At 35.1% G+C, this 26,773-nt stretch overlaps 1 protein-coding gene across 4 annotated transcripts in view; it reads left to right on the forward strand.

Annotated features, from left to right (window-relative positions):
* Window positions 1-26,773, forward strand: part of METTL25 (methyltransferase like 25) — a 34,342-nt gene that overhangs the window by 3,929 nt on the left and 3,640 nt on the right. The window contains exons 3-11 of one of the 4 annotated variants that reach the window (XR_005559070.1): window positions 2,949-3,055; window positions 6,257-6,895; window positions 8,659-8,803; window positions 12,075-12,169; window positions 18,574-18,603; window positions 20,161-20,234; window positions 21,108-21,201; window positions 22,031-22,046; window positions 24,338-24,412. Coding sequence is in view for 2 of the 4 variants with exons in the window: in XM_039362932.1 (XP_039218866.1) it covers window positions 2,949-3,055; window positions 6,257-6,895; window positions 8,659-8,803; window positions 12,075-12,169; window positions 18,574-18,603; window positions 20,161-20,234; window positions 21,108-21,201; window positions 24,338-24,412 (1,259 nt within the window). In the remaining 2 variants the exon portion in view is untranslated. The remainder of the gene's footprint in view (window positions 1-2,948; window positions 3,056-6,256; window positions 6,896-8,658; window positions 8,804-12,074; window positions 12,170-18,573; window positions 18,604-20,160; window positions 20,235-21,107; window positions 21,202-22,030; window positions 22,047-24,337; window positions 24,413-26,773) is intronic. The other 3 variants (XR_005559071.1, XM_039362932.1, XM_039362933.1) reach the window with 3 other exon arrangements.

Here is a 26,773-nt window from a genome sequence, read left to right on the forward strand (position 1 = left end):
CCAAAAACTGCAATTGTTTTTGATACGTTGTAGCCTCCAGTCCTCAAATGATATAATTCAGTTCTTAATGAGCTTTGAATTTGGGCAATCATTTTTTTAGTATTTATGGATTGAAAATCAATATTTTAACATAATCTTTTCTGCTATCAATAAAAAACCTAAATACAGAAACTGATTTAAGAAATTTTCAGTTGACTTTTAGCCAAGGGATTCTGCAGAAATGAAATTAATGATATGTTCTTCCAAATCAAATCCCACCTTAGCCATGAAAGTGAGTTGAATGATGGGCCAGTCACTATCTCTCAGTGTAACCAACCCCATATGGTTGTTGTGGTAGGGAAAATAGGAGGAGGAAGGAGTATTAAGTATATTTGTTGCCTTGAGTTATTTGTAAAAATGGTGATAGACAGACAGAATAAGAGCTGTTTCTATATCACATAGATTTCCATGTGAAGTAGTTTTAATACCTTATTAAAGAAACAGTTTTCCTTATTTTGGAAAGAATTCCCTTTTGTTTTCCAGAAATATTCAATATTCTCTGAATATTCTTGCTCTAAGCCAGTGGTTCTCAACCTTCATAATGCCGCGACCCTTTAATACAGTTCCTCATGTTGTGATGACCCCCAACCAAAAAATTATTCCAGGGTCATGTGATCACCTTTTGCAACCTTTGCAAGCAAAGTTAGTGGGGAAACCAAGATTCACTGAACAACCATGTTACCAATTTAATCTCTCTCCCTCTTTCTTTCTCTCTCTCCCTTTTTTTTCCCTCTCTCCCTTTCTTTCTCCCTCCCTGTCTCTCTTTCTCTCTCCCTCTTTCCCTCTTTCTCCCTTTCTCTCTCTCCCTATCTTCCTTTCTCTCTCCCTCTCCTTCTCTATCTCCCTCTCTCCCCCTCTGTCTCCCTCTTTCTCTCTCCCTCTTTCTCCCTCTCCTCTTTCTCTCCCTCTATTTCTCTTTCCCTCTTTCTCTCCCTCTCTCTATTTCTCTCTCCCTCTCAAAGATCCTTAAAATCCTTAAAAATTATGCTTGGGTGGAAGACTTTTTCTTTTACAGATGGGGCGGGTGGGCCCGACATTTGCGGGCAGGCAGGACCCCACCTGCTGAGCCGTCATCTCTCCATCACCCTCCATGCCAGCAGGTTCCCTTGCCAGACCTCCCTGCTGACAAGCGCAAGTTTGGGGGTTGCCAGCTGACGGGTGCAGAGTTTGGCGCTGCGGCGGCCTTCCCTTTGCCTTCCTCACCGGCCAAAGTGTTGCCGGACATTCCAGCTGACGGGCGCAGGTCCAGGGGTCGTCAGCTGACGGGCAAAAGAGGTCGGTGTGGTGGTAGCCTCCCAGCCGCCTGCTTCTTAGCCTTGAGCAGTTGCCAGGGCTTGCATGGTCGCTGGCAGCGGGGAGCGAGTCAGCAGCCATTGGGGACCACGCCAGCGGTCCTGTGCCATTGAGACTTGAGGTACGGAGGCGCAGTGCCATGGGAGGCAGCAGGACAGGGGGGAGGGGCTACCTGCATCCTGCCAGCCAAACTCTGGAAGCCTGCCTGAATGAAGAATTTTAGGGGGTGTTGAAATGGAGACAGACTGAGGGCTATATTAAGACCATAGATGTCTGCATAAGGAAAGTGGAAGGGGGGCGAATTTGGGGTGGAGCAGAAAACACGGGGGGGAGGCATTAGGAAATAAGTAACAAGGTACATGGTGCCTTGCAAGGGATTCCCGAGTGTTCTGTAATTGTTTTTCCTCTCTCCTCTGTGCGAGAAAAACTTTTGCGGTGTAAATCTGTTCCTGTGAGGTAGCGCAGGAGGTCCTTGGGAAAGGCGAGGACAAGCTTGGCGTTTCCTCTCTCCCAATCCCCTTCCTCTTCTTCACCCCCTTCCATGGCCTGCCTGCGATCTTAGCTCGCGGCACTATGGCTTTTCTTTGCTTAGCCTAGCTAAGCTTTCTTCCGCCCACTCTGTTTCCAGGAGCGCCGAAGAGGTACGGCAGAAACACATGAATTGGGATTGTGGCGCCCTTGGGAAGCTGGTCATGCTTTGAACCTTAGGAGAGGAGGAAGAGTCCCTTCCTCCTTCCCTCCCTCTCTCCCTGTCAAGCACCCGGGCCTCGACATGAATGAGCAGGGGAGGAGTCGAGGACAACGTGCGGGGCGGCAAAGGAGACCAGCGGCCGGCGCTGTTCTACCTGGCAGCATGGATGTTGGTTCTGTGGGCGTCCAGAACAACAGCTGAGTGGCTCCAACTTCTGGCTGCCAAACAGCTGAGTCCTCCGGGAGGCAACGTGAGGCCCTGAGGGGTATCACAAGCTCGCGGGAGGGGGGAAGGAAAAGAAGATGGAAGACAGTGAGGCTGCAACAGAGAGAGTGGTGTCTTGGTTCCTAATATGTGTTTTCCGATGGTCTTAGGCGACCCCTGTGAAAGGGTCATTCGACCCCCAAAAGGGTCGTGACCCACAGGTTGAAAACCACTGCTCTAAGCAAATACAGATATATTTTGCATATGCTTCAAATGGGAAGAAACAGTCTCAGCACTTGAATCACGCTGTCATCTTTGCCTCTGTTTTCTTCCTGTCTCTCCAATGACCTTCGCTTACATAAGACAAAGGAGTAATATGGTATTCATATGAGTTGGCATCTGGCTGAATGTTCTAGCCTATAAAGGCAAATCAAGTGATGATATGTAATTTTATCTTTGGACTGGCTCACAGATGGAGTGTAAACATGAGACTTGCGATCCTGCATTATTATTTAAGATTTTTGGAAACAAAAGTCTCCAAAAGTCAGAATCAGAAACCATTGTATAGCAAATATTGTATATTGTATTATTGATTCAGAACATTTCTACTTATTTATTGGGACATATCCATAGTTTGTAAATAAGATGCACATGTAATGATATTTTAGTGATATATGTTTCCCCAGACTCTTAAGCTAAATGTGTGTTTCTTTTTGATCAGAGGTAGAAATAAAAACAGATAATTTTATGAATGATAAGAAATCACATGAAGTGCAATTGATGTCAGATTTAGTAGATGGCATCGCAAAATATTATGGCTTAAACCAGGTAAGAATCTTAATTACTTTATCCCTTGTGGGTTGAATTTCTTTCAAAGGCTTGGATGTGCTAGAGGAGATGTTATTGCCTGTTGGGGAAGATAATAATATCAAATTAGATTTTGTTCTAGATTTGCTTTTCTTTGTTTGCTTCTACATGCCAAATGTACACAGAGTTTACATCTGTAAAATAAAGTACACTATTTATAGCAGAGGTGTCAAACTCGCTGCGTCACATGATGTGTCGCGACGTATTGTGACTTTTTCCCTTTGCTGAAGCTGAGGTGGACGCGACTTCCGCGTGATGCATCCAGCCCATGGGCCAGCAGTTTGACACCCCTGGTTTATAGCAATAGTGATCTCAAAGATGCTTTCTAAAAATTTCTATTTGGCAAAAGGATTTACACTGTCCTTAGTTTTATCTTTCTATCCAAAGTACAATGGTATGTAAAATGTACAATATTGCTTAGATGATAAAAATTAAACCTGATACAATAGCACTTTGCTTTTCTGTGTGAAAGAAGACTCTAATAGTCGTTAGCACAACTGGGTAGATCTAAAGTGCACTATAGCCCAAACACCTGGTGAGGAAAAACCCTGATAAAAATAATATTTCAATGTTCTTGTGCCTTTGCCCTACTGAACATATTTCACAGCATTTCAAATCACATTTAAGAACATCAACAGAGACCCCAGTTAAAACAAACTTCAAATACAATAGAATATATTTAGGAAGTAAGAAACGTTTGTTAAATTAGAACCATCTTTACCAAATGGCAAAAAAACTCTCCCTAGAATAAGATCCATTGGGGCTTTACTAGTAAAGTACTTCACAATATTGTGCATATAGTGGCAGTTCTGAATGTTTAAAGGAGATGGATAATAATTTGTCTTTCTGCAATCAAAGGTGCATATAAAGCCCAAATATTAGATGGACCAAAGTCTTGCTTGTTATGAAACCTTTGGCTCTGCCTAACAGTCAAGCAGTTAAAATCAAGCAATGACTGATAATTAGTTGTATAAACAAAACATGGCAAGAAATCAGAAGAAAAGTTCTTGAATAACTGCTGTGGTAAAGCTAATGCCTCCAGATCTAGGCTTAATAATGTGTAGTCATAGCAGGATAAGAAGCATAACACTCATTTTAATATACAAAAGCTGTAGAAAGAAGGGAGAAAATATTTGGCTTCAGTGAATCCAATCATATCCAGAGATTATTTATATAGTCTGGAATTGGGGTAGAACAAGCCACATGTCAATCTGATGCATATCAGCTTGCTCCATTCTAAAGGTCAGCTCATGATAGGCCATAGAAATGCTAAGAGAATGTTAGTCATCTCATATTTCACAAATTGTCAGCTCTGATATGTTTCTCATCTACATCCCAGTCATGCCTAGTGTGTTGGAATTTTTAAAAATGCTTTGTTAACAGGCTTCTTGTTAACTAATCCACAGAGATTCTTAAGAATGAAAGCAAATATACATGTCCCAGAATAATGTTGCAAGATCCAATATGGGTTGGTCAAGATTCTTCAGTTAAAATTTTATAAAAACACAAGCTTTAATAATAAAAATGAAAAAAGAAATAGTCTGCAATAAAATTTTGTTGTTATTTTTTGCTCTGAAATTGATCAATACTTTTTTAAGAGCTCAATGTAGCAAAAATATACATAATTACTGTTGAAACCTGTCTCATAAATTTATTTTATCTCTTGGAGATAATAGTATTTTCTGTGGATTTTAACAAGAAAGTACTTGTTCAAAGTCATTTGGTTTTTCTCTCCTTTCTCAGGTCTTTGTTTCTAAGATAAAACTTCAGTAGGGCTATCAGATTTGGATCACAGAAAAGTCAAAAATTTGGGAGATTACATGCTCAGTATATCCCACCTCTGCCCCCCATGTTCAATAGAAAATTGTCCTTACTAATTTCCAATCTGACCTTAGGAACAAGTTGTTACAGAGGGCTGGGACATTATCAAGGCCTGTTTTAAACTCTCATCTCTAGCTGCATACTGGGGCTGGATTTTCACTATGCTTTTTTTGGCTCATGTGTACAGAATGGGCAGATTCCATTTGGAGAAGATGGTCCTGCAGATAAAAACTCAAATCATAAGACACTTAACCAGCACCTTTATATGTATCCAGAAATTTATTTCTGGTCAATGCAGTGTCCATAATACAGGTTAATCCTCCTGAAACGGCTGTTAACTTACTGAACTTGCTTTTGCATTCTGCATTAATTTTAATTTTTGAATACCTTGCAGAAGCAGTCCCAAGTAAAATGCATTACAGCAATCCAAACATGAGATGAAAGGAGCATCAATGATTGTCACCAAAAGTGGGGAAAGATTTTCTTAGCCACACTTTTTGCTTGCTGTTCTAGAAGGAACTCTGAGTTCAGAAGAACCTTCAGGTTATAAATCTGCTTCTTCAGGGGGAGAGAGATCCCATCTAAAGGAAAAGAAAAATGGTTTTGTGATGAAAAAATAATTTCATCATGTTGGGATTATTTTTTATTTCATCTAGTCACTCATAGCTTCCTAGCATAGAGTCAGGTAGTAGGGAAATTTAACTGAGTATCATTGCCCTGCTGATGATTACTTATCCCTAAGTGATAGATGATCCCTTCCTATGGTTTTATATAGATATTAAAAACATGGAATGAAAGCTCACCTATCAGAGGGACCAGAAGCTCAGTCTCCTTTCCTCCCCCCCCCCCCCCCAGTATTATAAGCACTGATTCAGCAAGACAAGGAACCACTATAACAAAAGTACCAATAACACCCAATACCTGCAATAAGTCCAGAAGGATACCTCTATTCCTCTAGTCATGTTGCAGGTCTTCCACAAAAATGATCAGCAGAGTTTCTGACTGATGACCAGATGCAAAGCCTGTCTTGGCTTCCATTTCTTGCCATTGACTATTATTTCCTGTGATCAGATAAAACAGGGTTCTGTAGTTCATATTGCTGGCTTGTTCCCATGAAATGCAAAAAAGGATTAAAAATATGAATGCAGGGAGCTCATTTATAGTTTATTAATAAAAAGTCTTATCATCCAAATATTGCCGTCTGTTTAAATGGGCAAAATGTAAAAAATAATTGCACTTTTAATAACTGCACTTTTTTCCTATTACTTTCATAATATGTTTATGCTAAGTTTTAGAAGGGGTATCTGCTACTCTAAAAAAATCTTATTATTGACATTCTAGGTAATTGACTTGGGTTCTGGAAAAGGTTACCTGAGCTCTTTCTTGTCATTGCAATATAATCTAAAGGTTTATGGAATTGATTCTTCAAACAAAAACACCCGTGGAGCTAATGAAAGAAACAGGAAATTAAAAAAACACTGGACAGCCTATCAAAGACGTGTGGAAGCAAATGTCAGAGACCAGACATTGAAAGAAGCCAAGAAAAATGCAGAACAAGATAAGGAGAAATGTAACACAAACCCCAGTGAAACATGGTTAAGAACTAATAACAATCTTCAGAACCAGGTCCAAATGGCTGTTTCAGATGCCATCGGTAATGAATCAGCTGAAATTAGCCCAGATCCTAATATAGGCATTATTAAAAATCAGTCTGAACTCAAGCCTGAGATTTGGGTACAACTCATTGAGAACAATATACCAGAAAATGTATTTCTAGATATTCTGCCTACTGATGCTGTAGAAGTGGATTGTTCATCCAGAAGTAGTTGCAGAAAGCTCTGTGAAGAAGAGAAGGAACAAAGGAAGGTGGCTTCTTTGAAAGCCAAAGCCAGCCAGTCAAAAGAGGCCAACATATATTCTCCATTGACATCGTTCATAACTGCAGAAACAGAGCTATGTAATATTGTTGGAGATCTGGAGGTTATTTGTTGTTCTTTTTTCAGCTATTTAATATGATTTTAAAATCTGAATTGAAAAATATTGAATTAAAACTGCTTTTCTGTAAGAGCTTAGAGAAGATACAAGATAAAATGTATTTACAGGAATACCATTGTTCCTGAAAAGTGGCATAGTAAACTTGTATTTATATATAACATTACAATTATATTATTATATGCTCTATGTTCTCTCTCTCTCTCTCTCTCTCTCTCTCTCTCTCTCTCTCTCTCTCTCTCTCTCTCTCTCTCTCTCTCTCGCTATATATAGTGCTTGTTTAATGATTGGGCACTTGCAACAATTTGAAATTATGTCAGAATTCCCAAAATGTACTTACAACCCAGTTCTAACTCTGGCACTCCCTCCCCATGCCTGTAGTCACATAACTCTATTTTGGGCACTTTTGGTAGCCAGCTTGGTTCCATGTTCATGTGATATGATTTACATTTTTTTGCCAGAAAGTTTTGTTGGAAGTATGTTCATACAAATTTTAATTATTTCATATGAATAATAACTATAGCATAATATACTAATGTATACACAATTAAATCCTGTATAAATTATTTTAATCTAATTGTGTATGAATAGGACAAAAAAGGGAGGTGGAGACAATGGGAAGACTCTTGAACACAGTTCAGTTTATCATGACAAAAAAATTACAAATTAAGATATGTAATCAAACAATGAATATAACAAACAAATTTTATTAGTGATATGTTTGCAAAAATTGTATATAGCAAAGCGCTTGCTTCAGATTCTTCCATTTTGGACATAATGGGAAGACAGCTTAACAATATTTGGAAAGACAGATACAAAATCAAGAAATAAATTACCATGTAATTAATACAATTCAGCAAATTATAGCTAGTTTCTCTCTTCCAGCTGAAAGCTTCTATCATTAGGGGTAGGATAACTCACTGTTCTATCACATTCTTCTACACAATATGCAAATCTAACCATTTTTGATTTACAGTGTGTAAAACATGCATTTAAGATGGAACAAATCTGCATATAAAAAGTAATACAGGCAGTCCTCATTTAGCAATTACAGTTGGGACTGGCATGTCTGTTGTTAAATAAAGGTTGCTAAGTTGGAAACGTGTGACTGCAACTGTACTTCCTTTTTTCTGAGTCCCTGGCCCTTTAGAACACTCACCCCAGCAGGGAAGGAAATTAATGTTTGTATTTGCATTCATTGTAGAATGAATTCATTGGAATAATATCAAAAGCTTTGTGGGCCTGGAAGCTGTATGTATGCTATGCAAATAGCCTGGTGTATTCTCCATTGTGTGCCTGCTTATTCTCATGTAATCCCTTACTCTTCAATCTCTGCTCTGCAAGTGATAGGAAGGAAAAAACAGGTCAGGAACAGAAGAAGTCCTCCCCTCTGCTTTTTAAAGCAATCTCTGTTCAACATGGGGGGAGGGAAGAGTGATTTCTGTAGGCAGACTTTACTAATTCAGATCTCTTCCAAATTCTGCTCTTATCCTGTCAACAGACCATCTTCCCATCACTGCGGCAGAGGCTTGCCAAGGACTTTTAATTTTCCATTATTTTATACCTCTGGATGAGAGAGAAATGGAATAGTAATGGATTTCTCTTCCTAAGCTCAAGGGACTAGAATTTTTCTAGGGTTCATAATTTACTGATCCCGGTCCAAGATTGTTATAATGTGTACAATGATAATTATTAGCATATGTGCTCATCTAACCCTCATATCCTGGTTTGAATTTTGTTTTGGTTTCTAGGACTGTGTAGTTGTGGGTCTGCATACCTGTGGTGATCTTGCTCCAAGCACATTGAGACTATTTAATGCTGTACCTGAAATCAAGGCAGTTTGCAGTGTAGGTTGTTGCTACCATTTGCTTTCAGAAGAACATGAAATGCATGAAGGTAAGACTTTTTAAGGGTATATGGAATTAATAAATGCTTGTCATTTTCCTGTCATTGAATAATTTTTCATGTTTTTAATTATGCTTTGTGGAGAAGTTACTTCTGAATGCCCTGTGGTTTTCCTGTTTGGCATTCTTTTTGCAGTTTTGTAATGGTTGTAGGCTTGTTAATGCAAAACACTTTTATATGGTAGTGGAGACAGCTTTTTTTACTTCACCTCCATAAAAAAAACATGTTTGTTCATTATTATAATTCCATTCTCTTAAAGAATGAATGTCTTTGGCAAGGTACAGAGAACAACCTCAGAGTAATACATTATATGGTAACTTATGCATATATGTCTCTGAAAACATTGTTGCTGCTTACAGAATTTCCTTTATAAAGCAATTCAACTTCATAATGTGACATTTTAAAGAGTGGTAAAATATTATAGTTGCAAATATGTCATCCAAACTGGCTTAGGATATGAGCACTAGTCAACATAGCTGTAAAGACATGTACAGAAGTTTAAAAGTTTCAGAGATAATAGTGCATCTGTATAATACTGTACATTTCAGAAGGTACAGAAAATTTTGGGAATATGTATATAGTTTGAAATACATGTTCATCTTTTTCTATGGTGTAAAAAAACACACACACAACATGTCTACAAATTGCATTAGGAATTATATTCCTCTCATATACAGTATATACATAACAGACGAAAATTTTGTTTTCTTTATTTGCTTGCTTGCTTGCTTACTTGTTATATCAATTTATATGGCTACCTATCTTGCAAATACCTCTGTGGGTGGCTAACAATAAGCATTATTTAAAAAATGGTCACCACGATGAATCCAACAATAGACAAAGATCTCTCAGTGGACCATCTAACCTTCCCATCTCCCAGGCTCTGGAGCACATCCAGGTCTTCAATACATTACACAGAGCAAGCAGAGTGAAGACCAGTCTGGTCTGGGTGGGAAAATGGATGGTGTTTGAGAAGGTAGGTGTTGTGACAGAAAAGGCATGCCTCAGATTTCTCATAAGATGACATTTTTTAAATTGAAAGGATCTGGAGCATGCACCTCCTTTTGGATTTAGTAGAAGGCAACAAACAACTGAGGACAGGTAGCCCCACACATAACCTTACCACGTGCCATGGTAGGTTTTATAGGTGACAATCAGCTCCTTGAATTCCACCCAAAAGATAGTGGAAAGCAATAAAGGAGTATTTGTAGCTCAGGATTGAAATGAGGGGTCCTTGGTGCTTTCTGAGTTTGGTTGTTTTGTTACAGATATTTCATTATCCAAACTAGGTAATGTCATGAGTGCTAGTCACCAAAGAGATCTCACAATGGGAACTAGTGCAGCTCATAGAGCACAGGTGCATATGGGCATATTGAGGCATCTTCCCACACCACTGCATTCTGAATAAGTTGCAGCTACCAAGTGGTCTTCAAGGACAGCCCATGTAGAGGGCATATTTTATTAATTTCACTTTATATGTAATATCATACCATATTTTTATGAAGGATTTTCTGTCTTTGAGGTAAAACTATAAAATCTGTTTTCATATTTAAAACCTAATTTCATATTTGTGTATTTCTGAAAGAGTTTGTACATGTGTTTATGTTTGCCATCAGCTAAATGGTACTTTTTATTATTGGCTTCTTAAAGGTAATAGTCTAGACTCACAAATGTGAATTAAATTTAGCTTACTGTGTCACACAGATGCAATCCTAGTTTTCTATCACAATGTTTACATGCTGTACCCTGTGTGATTTAAGAGCAATTTCTCCTTCACTGATTTCTTCCATCAAAATAGTTATTAAATATCTATCCATCAAATCCAAGTTGGAGGCCTGTGTGCAAAATAACCCATGAAGGATGGTCTAGGTTGTTTCTTGTTTTGCCATAATTTTTATGTCATTTGTATTTTACTTCACCATGATTTGTGTAATACGTTACAAATGGCTGGGTATTCACACATTTGTTAGTTATAGTGTATGGTTTAACACAAATGACGGTCTTTATGCAACATTAAAACAAAAACAAATCATTATTAGTGATCCCAAACTGTGAGGTGAACAAGGATTTTTACCACAGTGTATGATATATGCAGCTTACTAGGCTGAAGTAAAGCAACAAGAAGAAATAATTCATATGCTCAAGTTCAGTTAAGTATCCCTTCCTGTTTGGCTAGTATAAGTATGTTGATAAAAAGAAAACAGACATTGTGTTTATTAATTTAATTTATCATTATTTTGAATAATGTGATGAATTAAAAAATCCGTTACAGGAAGCATTTAATTCAGTAAAAACAAATAGATAGACAGACTCTTTTGTCTCATGAGAAATATCTGCACAGTATATGGGCTAGAGCCTCCCAACTCCAGACGAGAGATGCCACAATGTTGTGGAGAATAACAGGGTTAAGATTCCGTGGGACTTCCAGATTTAGACTGATAGGTAGGTACTGGCCCAATCATCCAGCTAATCATGGTAATAGATCAGAATTCAGCAGTGGTGATAGATGTAGCAGTGCCAGCGGACAGCAACAGCAGGAAGAAAGAGCATGAGATGATGGAGAAATACCAGAGGCTGAAGGAGGAACTAGAGAGGATGTGGAAAGTAAACAGAAAAGTGGTCCCAATAATGGTGGGGGCATTCAGGGCTGTGAGTCCTAAACTGGGAGAGTGGCTCCAACAGATCCCAGGAATGATATCAGAGCTCTCTGTCCAAAAGAGGGCAGTGCTAGAAACAGCTAAGATACTATGAGAACATTCAAACTCCCCAGACGTGTAGTAGAGAACCTGAGATTGAGGAACACACATAAACACCCATAAAAGTGTGAAAGGAATTTTAACATACACCCAGACATTTTTAAAATGTAATTCCTAATTGAAATTATTTTGTTCAGACTGTTGGATCCAAATTCATTAAACTTGGGTAGCTTTAACAAATTTGAAATAAACAAGTTACTTAAATAGCTTAAAATAATCTCTATTAATACGCTATGTTTTGTTAATCAGTTTAAGTTGCATTCTTACACCCATATTTTAAATGATATTATAAATCACTACCATGCTTTAATTAACCCACTTTTCTTGCTTCATATTACAGATTGTTAAACTCATTGTAAGAATTGCATTTTCACAGTTCATTAACATAAAATGTCATTGCGTTTTATGGTTACGTGATGTGAACACAGACATAGGTGTTCATGAAGGGATTCAGGGATTGTTATGTACAAGATGAAACAATGTAATTGTTTTACTTTTTTCTGCAGAAGGGATTCAGGGAATATGGGGTTTCCCTTTGGGCCGCTATTTGAAAGAAGAGGGATGGTTCTGTGGCCGTAATGCTAGAATGGCTGCCTGTTTGGTATGAATTCCTTTTTTTTTTTTTTTGCTTCTGTTTGACTTGCAAATTCATAGCTTTGGCACAGAATTCAGGATGTGTTGAGTAATAGATCATGGTGTATTGATTATCACTTAATAAAAATAGTGATCATTTATAAAAAAATGTGCATGTTGTGTCTCTGTAAGTTTGAAACAATGGACACTGGTAAAATACATTGGATCCATATTTTATTAAGTTTAAAGGAGAAATGCCAATGTAAAAGAATTAAAGAAAAAATCAGTAAAAATGCAGTACAATTGCTATTTTCATTAGTCTTTACTGATTCTGTAAATATATGTAAATGTAAATATATATATATACATTGCTTACTGGTGTATACCGCTTAGAGAGTACTTGCACTTAAAGCGGTATATAAGTCTCATAAATAAATAAATAAATTCTAATACTGGCATAGTAAATAAGATGGCCTTTTCACTGCAGGATCAGATCTATGGTGTCTTTTTAATAGAATGACTATGTATCCATAATGCAGTTACCCAATATTTAGGTAACCATAGTTTACTTAATCGTACTTTCCGGATTTGCATCAGATAGAGAACTTTATAAATTATAAATGGGTTTGCTAAATATGCAGTTGGCTACTGTGTTGCTCACTATATAATGGACACAGCTAATATGTAATATTTATTTATTTGCCCTTTACATTATCATAGCATGGTGACAAACCATAAAATGCATTCAGATTTTTAAGCAAATTTATTTTGAGTGGCTGTTCTTCCAACACTTAAATCCTCTCCCTAGTTAGATTCAAATTAATATGATTCATTAGCATTTTCATGAAAGCTAACTATAAATCAGAATGGGTAGCAGAATGTTAAATCAGAGATTAGGTTTGCTTCGCTGCTTCTGGTTGCAATGCTATCCTGTCTTGAAACATCTTTCCTATAAATAAATGCTTATTTAATCCTTGTCTGATCCTCTTATATATTTCAGTCTTTGCCCCTTTGACTTGCTCATCCTCTGCCTCCGTTTTCATAATTCCTGCAAGTGCATTCAGGCGGCTATTGCTTTCTTTGCACTTAGCTTTTTTTTTCTTCAGTAGCCTGATCAGAATAAAGATACATTCCTTTCTCCTCTCTTCGCATTGTTCTCTTCTACGTTTTTTTTAAATTGGATTCCTTTTCAGAGAAACCATGTTGTCATTAACCTTGTTTTTGCACAATAGAAAAATATAGTTAATAATGACAATGCAGTAGGATACATTCCACATTTCTTTATGTGGAATATATGTTTAGTAATGTAAGAAATTATTCTCAGTCATCCAGGTCATGGTTGTCCCAAAGATGTTTTTTCAAGAGGCAACTGGATTTTCTCGTTTTTCTTTGAAGACATTTTGCTTCTCATCTAAGAAGCTTCTTCAGCTCTGATTTCTTTTGGCAGATAATTGAACTATTATTAATTCATGCAATTCAATAGAATCTCCTGTCAGCATTAGTATTTGAAGGGTTGTGGAGTATTCCTCAAACAATTTCTATCTAAAAAGTGAACAAAAAGTCTTGAAACAGAAAATTTACTTATTTTTAAAGCAATTCTATGCATCTAGTTAAAGTATTTTTATTCATGTTCTGTATTCTCAGTTTATACATAGCTTAGTGTTCCTAGTACTTTGTTTTTAAGTATATTCCTCCATCTTCTAGAGTTTTTTCTTTTTCTTTTTTTTCTTGTCTCATTCTTAGCATTTTTAAAATTTGGAGCTTTCTTCAAGCTCGTTGAGATCTCTCTGTTCAACATAGACTTTGCCATATTTGGCAGATATTTACCAGAATTGTGCAAATCAGTCAGTAAAGCAAATTAAGAATACACACATACCCAACACACACATATACACACACTTTGAGCAGCTATATTGCTCAAAGTGTCAGTGTAGTTGCCTTGAGGCCCTCCCAAATCTTCTTAGCATGTGTCTACATGGATAACTGAAGTGAAGAAAATGGCCAAAAAAAAGTATTTAAAAAATACTTCATTCGTGAAATAGTTTGTATGACCTAATATTTATATTTATAGAAACTGGATTTTGGAAGGAAAAAAAATGCATTTTGGAATGCTGTAGTCCTATTTATAAGAGCCTTGTGGCACAAATGGTTAGAAAGTAATATGGCAACTATGCCCACAGCCTGGAGCACAAACTTGGTCTCAGCCTTCCATCCTTCCAAATTCAGTTAAATGAGGGGCCAGGTTTGGGGCGGGGGGCAATATGTTGACATTGTAAATTTTCCAGAGAGTGCTGGAAAGCACTATGGAGGGGTATATAAATCTAAGTGCTATTGCTATTTCAGTTATACATTTTTATAGCTGGGATTAGGATTGGTTTGCAATCACATTGGCTAACGTCTTCTAAAATTTGTTACTGCTTCCAATAAGGACATCTTGTTCAGTCTACTCAGGGAAGAACAGAAAGGAAGTTACCTTTGAATAGCCAAAAGTCCTAAAATGTGTAACAAGCCATGTGGCAATTCTGAAATACAAGAGAAGCTGCCCATTTATTCAGTTTGTCATGTGGGGAGTACTTTAATGAGAAATCTTATTTAACCAACTAAGCCAAAGCTAAAGATGTATGTATGTATGTAAATAATGTATTGAGAAACAAGAAAATGAAATAAAGAGTGCAGACATCATACCTACAGAATTTTAAATATAGTCAAGTTATTTTGATTGGCTAAGGTATCTACTTATTATCTCCTAAAAAAAAATCTTCCCAAATAGTTATAGTTAGGGACTATAGCTTTTCTGTTGATTTTGTTGTTATATTACATATGCAGAAAATGGCCAATAGGTTTTTATGTATGCATAAAACATGGTTTTAAGGCTTTAAGCCAACTCTGTCCAAAATTCCTTTTCTCTGATCAAAGTGCTTGTAAGATTGTGGCTGCAGCACTCGGGTTTGAGAGGAAAGAGAGCAGTTATGGATATGTTTTCTAAGGACCAGATTTTTTTTTTTTACAAGCACTTGTACTGAGCTGTGAACCATATTTTGCGAAACACGGTCCTAGGATAGTTCTTGAGTTTTAGCATGTATTCATTGCAGAAGATGGTTGAAGAGAGATCATCTGGATCGCCTGACTGGATATTCATATGCATTCCTGTTTGTTGTTTCTTTGACTTTCTCTATTTTTGGGAAGATAATTAAAAGTCATCCTTTTTGCCCATTCAAAAAAATATTTTATCTCACTGTGTAGCCAACAAATTGCAAAATGTCTAATGGCTAAATATATTTTCTTAATAACAGTTGCTGGATTTTTAAAGATTCTGATTTTTACTGATGTACCATTGTGTATGATTACATTGAGGGATTTTTTGGGGGGGGAACAGTAGCTGAATTCCACTTATTTTGGCCCCTCAACAGTTTAACAGATGTTTTAGGAGTATTGTTCTGCCAGATTAAAAAGTAGGGTATTATTATGTGATGCTTCAATCTTTAATATGTATCCTCTCCCTCACTATGAATGTGGCACTGTAGAGAAAATAGAAAGGAGGAAGTTGATTTTAAAATGGTACAGTATCATTTTGTGTTAGATTGTTTTAAAGAGTAAAAGCTGTATGAATTATAAGAGTTCATGTAATGTTTTTAACTGTGAAGATGCAGAAAGTAAAAATATAATCTCATGAGATTTGTCAGTAAAATACAGCATTTGAATGGCATTGACATTCATTCAGTGATCATTGTTCATATTTTATATGTAATTACGAGAGGGAGATTTAAAAAAATTGAAAACAAAAGGTTATAATAAAAGCTAATAAGTGCATATAAGAAGAGTCTAGATGTGAAATAAATCAGACAATTAACTGTTGCTGTTTTTCAAGCAAATGTGTGGATGCCAATGATGATCTAGTCAAACAAGTAGGGAATTTTATAACGTATATACCACATCTTATGTACAGAGGAAAAAGCTCCTATTCATAGTATACTAGTTTGGATATTCCTCCCATGTGAAAAGTTGACACCAGCTGACACAATCTGGTTTGGATCAAAAGTTAAGTGCAAAATGCTCAAGCCTTCAGGGTCTTAATCTTGTTCATTCATCAGCATCTGATTTTTTAAAAAAAATCAATACAAGTGTGAAGTAGAAAAAGGATGCTGGTACTTTTTAAGAGTCAATTTAATGACCCGATGTCTTTAAAAAGTACCATTTAAGACAAAGCCATCTTTCTTGCTGTTTTAGTTTCTTGCTGCTTGTTTCACTTTTATTTGTTCCTGATGCATTTTTTTCCTTTGAGCACTGCTCAGAACTAACTTAAAATGGAGTAGCATCAAATAAATAATAAATAAATATTTCCCCCTAGATTGCAGTAATGAAGTTGCATGGAAATCTTAAGAAATGAAAAATAAATATATTTTTCTGGATTGCACAAAAACCTGAAAACAGTGCAGCTACTTTTATTACTTGTAGAGAACGTTGAGTTTACAGTTGCATAGAATTTAAAACAATTCTTCAGAATCATTTGCAAATCATGCACAGCCCTGTTTTGTAGCTTTTGTTACTAAAGCCCAAAAGAAACTTCCTAACAGAATGTTATATGTTTCAAGTGTGAAAGAAAGCCTAATAATTGAATGAACTGAATTTAGAGTTAGAATTAGAGTCAGTAAGTTAGAGACCTGCAGAGATAGTATCTAACATTAGATTATGGATTGATGTTCTACTTTATTAAGTTTATATATTAATGAGGGTACATTGATGCATTATTTTGTTATTTTGCAGAAGTGAATTGGTATCCTGCTTTAACAATAATTTTTATTTCATGATTGCATACTTCATAGTACATTATCATTTTAAGGTCATATGTTCCAAATATATGTACTTGATTTTACTGAATATGAATTAGGAAAACTCTGAGAGACTAAAATTAATTCATAAATTTGGGAAAAAATATTATAAAATAAACAGCTTGGTACCAGCTTGACTCTTTGTAGAAGAGTATGTTCAGTTTGTGTATGTATATATTACCAACACAAATACAAATATCATAATTACCGTATATTCCGGAATATAAGATGACTGGGCATATAAGACGACCCCCAACTTTTGAGAAGATTTTCAGGGTTTAGAAAGTCGTCTTATACGCCGGAAAATACGGTACAATATTGAATTTCTGTTTATAGATGAGCACAATAGGAGCATCATTCCTTTGCTGCTAGAAAGCGAGTGTTGCCCACCACTGCTTCCCTAATGCTTCATGAACTCAGCTGGTATTTTTTTCCCCATATATTTTATTGATTTTTTAAAACATAAATCACTTAATAGTTGGTAAACAGTGTGTTTGCTGGGTTTACATTTGTAAAAAAAAATTATTAACAATTGGTTTCTATAATCTATAATCCACATAGTACATTTAGTTGATTTCCTCTTTTCCCCAAAATGTCTTCTTTGCAAACCTTGAAATAATATAGTTCTTATTATTTTGATAAAATATATTTAATCTTTAAATATTCCATTTAATGTGCCTAGTCATCTAATCCTTTAGGTCTTATTCAAAACTTTTTTTTTCTTTTTTATACATTATAATTTCCCTAAATTCAGACACATTTAATTATCTAAAACATTTACTTCATTTAGGCCATTTCAGCAGTATTATATTACTTATATCAAGAAATAAAATAAAAGGGGGGGAAAGCATACAGTATTATTTAAGGAATTCATCTCTCTTAGAATGACATATGTATTCAGAATCTTTTCTGTTTCTTTAACCATATTCAAAGAAATTTCTTTTTTAAATATTCTCTCTGATAGATCCCATCATCTATTTTCTTAATTTTCACTTTGATCTTTTTCCTTTGACCAGTATCTTTCTTAATCAATTGATTTGCTGAATCAAAATTTTTTTCCATATATTCATGACTGCTGCTATAGGTATAAGAAGTAAATCAAATGTTTCTTTTTTTTTTGTAGATGTAATGTCCTTAATTTATATAGCTTACTGTTTTCTACTATTTAATTGCTTTTCCTGAAAAAGAATAAAGTGATGGGCGATGTAGAAAAATGGGATTTTTGAATGCTTTGTCCTGCTGGCTGTGGAATTCTGGGAGTTGAAGTCCACATGCCTTAAAATTGTCAGGGTTGAGAAACACTGTATTAGTGCTTATTTCTGTAAAAAAAAATAGGGCTGGCCACTAGGGGGCAGATTGGTTTTAAATTCAGAGAACAGCTACCCGGCGTATAAGACGACCCCAGACTTTTGAGAAGATTTTCAGGGTTTAGAAAGTCGTCTTATACGCCGGAAAATATGGTATACTCTTAAATTTCATGAAGTGATTACATTTTTCAAGAAGCATCTTAATATATAATTTGTCAAAAATAGTTTTCTTTCATGAAGTCTGCTTACTTAAAAAGTTTAGCTTAATGAATAAATACTTTCATTTCTTTTTAAAGGCTCTAGAACGGGTTGCAGTTGGTCAGATGGTAAGTAATTTCTGTTTAACCATTCTAAGGACCTTTTCTTTGAATACTTTGAACACATGACCTTATGTTGAACTTTGTAATTTGCTATGGTAGAATGGAATAACTGGCAAACAGCAAAGCTTGAACTGGAGATAGATTGATATTTTGCATCATCAGTATCATGACATTTTCTGGCCTTTGCATGTTTATGCAATAAGTATAGTTCAGACTCACTTAATTTGACAAGTTCTTCCACATACTTATTAATATAGATATATAGTTACGTGGAGAAAGCAAATATAAGAACACCTATTTTTTTTCTAGAGATTTAATATCTCTCTTAAATTGCAGTTACTTTAGAATTTTCCATACCAATTTATACTTTCACAGTCTTTCTCCATGTGACTCTTTGTGACCTTGCAGTTGGGAAAAGATAAGAGAACTGTAATGCAAATTGATGCTTTTTATGTTCTGAATACTGAATACTTACTGCTATGGGTAAATTTCCTCTAGTTGGGCACATCACAAAAGTAGTGAATTGTTTACGTTTGAGTTCTTTCATATTTTACCTGTAATGTAGTCAAAGTTCATAAATTGTTTTTTAAATGAATATCCTTGTCCTGGGGAGCTGCCTGTATTTCCTTACAATGTGATGCTGCTGTTTTCATAAGAATGGTTACAAAATGTTTCTTTCTAGACCTGGATAAAATTAATTTAAAGCTAGATTATTCATCATCTAATTCATTTTCCAACATTTAAACAGAAACACACTGGTTAGATTGAAATGGCTTCCTAATTTTGGCTAAAACCCCCAATAAATCACTTTTCCTAAATATTATTCTTTCATTTCTGAAGATATAACAATAGTAAAAATTTGGAAGCATTTACTTTGATTTGCTACAAATGCTGGATGTTGGCAAGACTCTAAATATTCTTTCTTTTTAAATCACCAGCTAAATTTCTTTTATGGAAAAGTTAAATAAGTACTACATCATTTATCATCCATTTTGAAATATGTACAAAAACTGAGTCTTCAGTTCAGCAGTTTTATAAACCATTGTGTTCCAATTACAAAGCTATGGATCTTAATGGAATTTATGCAGGATGAATTTGACCCTGAATTTTAAAAAGGCTAAAAAATTATCTTTCCTAGATATTGTTCAATACTTTGAGTTGCTTTTCTAAACAGTAGTACTGTTTGAACCAAGGAGAAAAGATGAAGTTATTAAGGAGAAAAAAGACACTTATTTGCAATGTGTTTTTCCCCTGATTTTAGGAACGTTAAATGGGTTCATCTCTGTGGTCCAACCTAAATATCTGTTAGCATAATTTGATCAATGTTGATCAATGTGGTTTTGTCATTCTTACAGCTTTCTTTTCAATTCTGTACAACCTTTTCTGCTGGTTGTGCTTATTTTTTCCCCTTGGCAGCAATATATTAACAGAGCAATATTTTATTTTAATAATAACTTTAGATGAAATGAATACAAATAGTGTTAGAAGATAGCCAATACATTTTCCTGTTTTGATTGTGGTGTATGGTTGCAATTTAACTTCTTGTTCTTTGATTTGTTCTAGCTACCTACAGAATCTTTGTTTTATCGGGCTGTGCTGCAGGTTATTGTAGAAGAATGTTATGGCATCAAGAGAAAGTAATGTGCTACAATTTTATACATTGTTATAGAAACAGAACATTTGCTTCTTTTGATGTTGAAATCTGAGAACAATGCATTTATTAAAAGAAATGCCATTTTTTGTCTATTTGAAAAAATATCTACCTGTAAATTTGACTTGCCAGCAAGCTAACCTTTTGAAATCTGCTTTAATTCCATGGTACTCCCTAGAAGAGAATATATGTGGCTTATGGTTTAACTGTAGAATTGTAAGATAGGTCGTTATCACTTCAGACTGAGAATTGAGTTTAAGAATAGAGATAATCCTTGCTTATTCACCATTCATTCAGTGATTGTTCAAAATTACAACTGCTGAAAAAACAACTTTACAGCTTATTTATGACACTCACAACACCTGAGTCACCTGATTGCCATTACATATGATACATAAGTTTTTATTTTTGTTTTTGATTAAATGCCACTTATAACATATCTTTGTCAATGGGAAGAAGTAGTCCCTTAAGTAAACATTAGCAAACCACAGACTATAACCAGTTCTCTAAACCCTTAATTGTATAAGTGTAGACATGCTGCATTTCTCTAGACCTTTCCTTGACTTGCCTTCATCAAACCAAATTTGCAGTAGTGTTAATATATACCTCCTATAATCCTTTAGCCAGCACATCTGTAGTCTAGCTCATAAAATGATAGGAAGCTAGCTTGTACTGAGTGAAAATGGCAATGATTCTCCAGAATTTCAGTGAGTTACAGCCCATATTACATCTGTGGTAAATCAGGCTGAGGAAGATAAGCCAAGACAGTTTTTCAAAAGATTGCAGAATTGTTCTTCATGGACTGAGTGTCTCTGTTTGTGTGATGTTGCAAAAATAACAAAAAAAATTGTCATTTCAGTGATCGTAATATTGGAAAAGTATATTCTAAATCATCTTCATTTTTGGATTATGTTAGAATTTCCTTGAAAAAGCTTGAACTAGATGAATCAAAGGTAAATATTTGATTATGAATTGAAATTCATATAGTGAATACAGTGCAGATTATTTCAGTGATTTCTTTGGTAATATAAATTATGCTGAGAGCAAGGAGAAAATGCAGTTTTTAAATGCAGAAAATTAAATCTAAGTTATATATAATAGTCATTGCCAACTTCTAGCAGATTAATATTTATCTGAGGAATATTTTCCCACTCTGCATTTAATATACTGTAATTAATGAGTAAAATGTCATGGATAAATGATGCTAGAACAGCAATTATAGAAAATGTTGAGACATTGCATACCCCATACCAGTGCAACATGTCTTCTAATTCAGTGGAAACTTAAATAAGCATTTATCAATATTGTTTATACAGTTTGAAGCCTTTCTGCTTCTCTGTGAAATCACAAAGAGAGTAGTAATAGTAGTAGTAGTAGTAGTAGTAGTAGTAGTAGTAGTAACTATAGTATGCTATACTTTATTGGTTATAGTCAATTGACCATATCAAATACAAGGAAACAGGTAAGTTCACTTTGACAAGCAGTAGTAAATAAGAAACAGGTGTGATATTTTGAAGAACAGGAAATTCTTTTGTTTCTTTTAGTTTAACAGCCTGTAATGTGAATATGAGTTTTGCTACCATAATCTGTTATGAAACATGATCTACTAAAAAAAGAGATGTGCAAAATATACATATTGGAATAAGCGTTCATGAAGCAAGTTATGATACCAATGTTTGTTTTAGCAATGACTTAATATATTTTGGAATTGTCATTTATAAATGTAGTTTCAGTGTGAAAAAGAATATTTGTAAATAAGATTTGACTTCTTTTTGTACACAGATTGTCCTAAAACATTGTAAGTATCTAGAGTGATATATCTTTATCTGTTGCTAGCACAATCTCACTCTTGCATTGAGCTCTCTCAGTTCTACCTTGTTTTATGAATATATTACTTCTAGGACTACATATTTCCCTAACATAATGGTTGATAATATGCCTGTATCTATTCACTACTCAGTAGCCCAATCTTACAACTATTTGTATTAAATATGATACTCACAACATTTTTGCTGGAGAGACAAGTCACTATATGATTCATAAATGCATTTCTTTTCCAAACCTTGCAACCTTTCCTTTTTTTCTGTCTTGGAATTGCTATTAAATAACATAGATATTATCATTTGTTCATGCTAAAATATCTTTATACATATATATCTTTGGCCTTACAGTATTTAGCCAAAGTGCATATAATTAAAATGGTTGCATACTCTTAAACTTCATACCTGTACACTACTCATGTATATGTTAAAACTATCTATAATTTTGAGTTCCTCATAGGAACCTATATGTTAAAACTATCTATAATTTGAGTTCCTCATAGGAGGTCAAATTCTGAGAGATGCAATTTATAATTTAGTTTAAATAGTGATAAGAGTTCAGTATTCCAGCAATATTGGAATACTTGGTAGGAGAGCATTTTGGTTTCTTAAATAAATAGATTCCTTCTAAAACAATTGTTCTGTTTATTGGAATGGAGCTGCCTTTTTGAAGGAAACTTTTTCTCTGCAAAGGAAAGGAAAAATCTTGTCAGTTGTACAAACTCATAGGGCAAAATCTAACAAAGGAACATTCAGGGAATAGATGAAATCTTAGGGAGGAGAATATATTTATCTTCCATTTATTTGTCTGCTTACTCAGCAGTAACAATGGCTTTTATTAAATACATAAGATACAAATTGGCCTTTCAGCAGGAATTACTCTTTATTTTTTTTAATCTGGATCCTGCATAGTGTTTTATATACACATTCATATACATTTCTAGAACTAATTAATGAGAAACAGCTGATTTTTTTTTTAAAAAAAAACCTTCAGTTTCTGCTGGTGAAATTTTCTTCAATAGCAATGGTGCAATTCTAGCAATAGTTTACTTAGATGTAAACCTGGTCAACGGAACTTGTTATCAAGAAAACTTTAGTATAAAATTATTTGCAGCGGTTTAAAATTTGGTTTGCCTGCTTCTTATTAGCTTGAGTTTTAATACAAATAGATAATATAAATCTTAAATTATAATAAGCATCTCAGTAAAAATATTTATCAGGCATTTGTGGACAGGACAATATAGTTCAGTTGTCAAGTGTGATTATAAAAGGCTGATAGCATAGTTGTAAAATCTTTTATTTATGCAATATTTCAAGGATAACTGTACTTTAAATATAAACTCACATGCAATATTAATGATCCCAGTGCCAAATTTCAGTTTAATCTGACAGTTTTAATAGCTGTAATAGCTACACGAATCAACTGACAAACTACAGACTTCAGTTTAAAGTAAGCAAACTGAAAATTTAGTAAGGTGTTGGAGAAGAAGGAACATGTCTCTGACAGATAAATATTCAAGATCAAATAAGCATGGACTTTTATTATTGGTATTTTTTCACTATCAAGAGTTGATGACCTCTTTTATGTGAACATATGTATGGCAAATCCTTGATAAAAATTGCATGTAACCTTGTATTTCCATTCTAAAATTTTAGTAATTTGGAGATACAAGGTTCTCCTTTAGTTCTTCAGAAGGTATTACCGTATATAGTTGCATGAAAAGATCATTCATTGACGTTTGCATCTCCTAGTTTAGGCATAGTGGATAGTTCTTGGATGTCCAAGAAGAATGAATTCAGTAATCATGTTTTTCCTTCCTATGTGAGTTGTTTTCTGTCCTTCCATGTTTGAGAGATCAGTTATATTTAAAAATATAGATTTTTTCATGCTATATTGTTTCATATTCGGTTGATAAACCACTATTACTATGTTCATTGAATATTCAGAAATTACCTGATCTTTTAAAAAAATAGTGATGTGAGAACATTCTGGTAAGGTTTGATAAAGTTACACTGATTTATAATAATTTCTGCATGTTTTAAAGATGCAGATACTAAAACCAAACTGTTTTTTGAACATTTTAAATATAGTTCCTTACGTATTATTATGTGTGTTTGAAAAAGGTTTGAGAAGGCATTCAAATAAGTTAGAAAATGTTGATTGTAAAATAATTGTTTTGGTTTTTGAACTGTTTTAATTATAAAAATAATTTTAACATATGCCTCAGGCAAATGTTAATTGCCATCATCAATGTTCTTGCTGTTGCAGATTTCAGACAGCATCATATTGGAATATCTTAAAAAATACAAGCACAGAATGAATGAACTGGAAGCTTTTAATATGGTAACATTGAAATATTGGAATATTTTTGTTAGGGCATGGCATGAATAATACTTTGTGCTAACATTTTAAGATGAAATAGGTCATTTTATGTTTGATATTTTCTGTAAAAAAAGAAACAAATGAAATATCCCTTAACTAGGAGTATATTTTCTTCCAAAATTATAAACACTCACTGAGAACATATGAAGATTCTTTTTTCCTGTCAAATAAGTGTCAGAAATGTTGGGCTGGTTTTGTTTTTTTTTTTCCCTGTATTCCTTTGAATACATTACTTTGTTTAACTTTTAATAAAATTGCTATCACTTAAGTGTTTTTTTATGCTGAGTTATACCTCAGAGTTACTAAGTAACAGACATCATACTTAATATCTTTCATAGATCAAGATTATGCTGCTTTTTTAAAAAAATGTCTAATAAAGTGGAATTGGCAAGATAAATACATTGTTTTTTAAAAGATAAATTTTCCATGTTCTTCAGTAGTTCAGTAGAAAAACGTAGCAATTTTCTGTTCAGTAGTAAAATGATAAATGCCAAAAATGATTTCAGAAATTTTCATGAAACAAAAATATTATAGTTTTTATGTGCATTCACAAAATAATTGTACAACATTTACATGATTGTATTAAATAGCTAATAATTAGTCATGAATAAACCCTGCTTTACCAAATACAGTGGGGCAAAAAAGCGTTTAGTCAGCCACCAATTGTGCAAGTTCTCCCACTTAAAAAGATGAGAGAGGCCTGCAATTGTCATCATAGGTAGACCTCAACTATGAGAAACAAAATGAGAAAACAAATCCAGACAATCACATTGTTTGATTTGGAAAGAATTTATTTGCAAATTATGGTGGAAAATAAGTATTTGGTCACCTACAAACAAGCAAGATTTCTGGCTCTCACAGACCTGTAACTTCTTCTTTAAGAAGCTCCTCTGTCCTCCACTCATTACCTGTATTAATGGCACCTGTTTGAACTTGTTATCAGTATAAAAGACACCTGTCCACAACCTCAAACAGTCACACTCCAAACTCCACTATGGTGAAGACCAAAGAGCTGTCGAAGGACACTAGAAACAAAATTGTAGACCTGCATCAGGCTGGGAAGACTGAATCTGCAATAGGCAAGCAGCTTGGTGTGAAGAAATCAACTGTGTGAGCAATAATTAGAAAATGGAAGACATACAAGACTACTGATAATATCCCTCGATCTGGGGCTCCACGCAAGATCTCACCCCGTGGGGTCAACATGATCACAAGAAGGGTGAGCAAAAATCCCAAAACCACACAGGGGGACCTAGTGAATGACCTGCAGAGAGCTGGGACCAACATAACAAAGGCAACCATCAGTAACACACTACGCCGCCAGGGACTCAGATCCTGCAGTGCCAGACATGTCCCCCTGCTTAAGCCAGTACATGTCCGGGCCCGTCTGAAGTTTGCTAGAGAGCATTTGGATGATCCAGAAAAGGATTGGGAGAATGTCCTATGGTCAGACGAAACCAAAGTAGAACTGTTTGGTAGAAACACAACTTGTCGTGTTTGGAGGAGAGAGAATGCTGAGTTGCATCCAAAGAACACCATACCTACTGTGAAGCATGGGCGTGGCAACATCATGCTTTGGGGCTGTTTCTCTGCAAAGGGAGCAGGATGACTGATCCGTGTACAGGAAAGAATGAATGGGCCATGTATCGTGAGACTTTGAGTGCAAACCTCCTTCCATCAGCAAGGGCATTGAAGATGAACTGTGGCTGGGTCTTTCAGCATGGCAATGATCCCAAACACACCGCCCGGGCAGCGAAGGAGTGGCTTTGTAAGAAGCATTTCAAGGTCCTGGAGTGGCCTAGCCAGTCTCCAGATCTCAACTCCATAGAAAATCTTTGGAGGGAGTTGAAAGTCCGTGTTGCCCAGCGACAGCCCCAAAACATCACTGCTCTAGAGGAGATCTGCATGGAGGAATGGGCCAACATACCAGCAACAGTGTGTGCCAACCTTGTGAAGACTTACAGAAAACGTTTGACCTCTGTCATTGCCAACAAAGGATATATAACAAAGTATTGAGATGATTTTGATATTGACCACATACTTATTTTCCACCATAATTTGCAAATAAATTCTTTCCAAATCAAACAATGTGATTGTCTGGATTTGTTTTCTCATTTTGTCTCTCATAGTTGAGGTCTACCTATGATAACAATTACAGGCCTCTCTCATCTTTTTAAGTGGGAGAACTTGCACAATTGGTGGCTGACTAAATACTTTTTTGCCCCATTGAATATCTTTTTGACAGCAGTTAAAATTGTTTTGGCCTAGCCTCTTCGGAAATCCTGCTTAGTATCTTTTGTAGAGGTTTGATGAAAAAGTCAT

The sequence above is a fragment of the Crotalus tigris genome, unplaced genomic scaffold, assembly GCF_016545835.1.
Source record: "Crotalus tigris isolate CLP2741 ecotype Arizona unplaced genomic scaffold, ASM1654583v1 scf7180000019496.3020429, whole genome shotgun sequence".
Classification (NCBI taxonomy): Eukaryota; Metazoa; Chordata; class Lepidosauria; order Squamata; family Viperidae; genus Crotalus; species Crotalus tigris.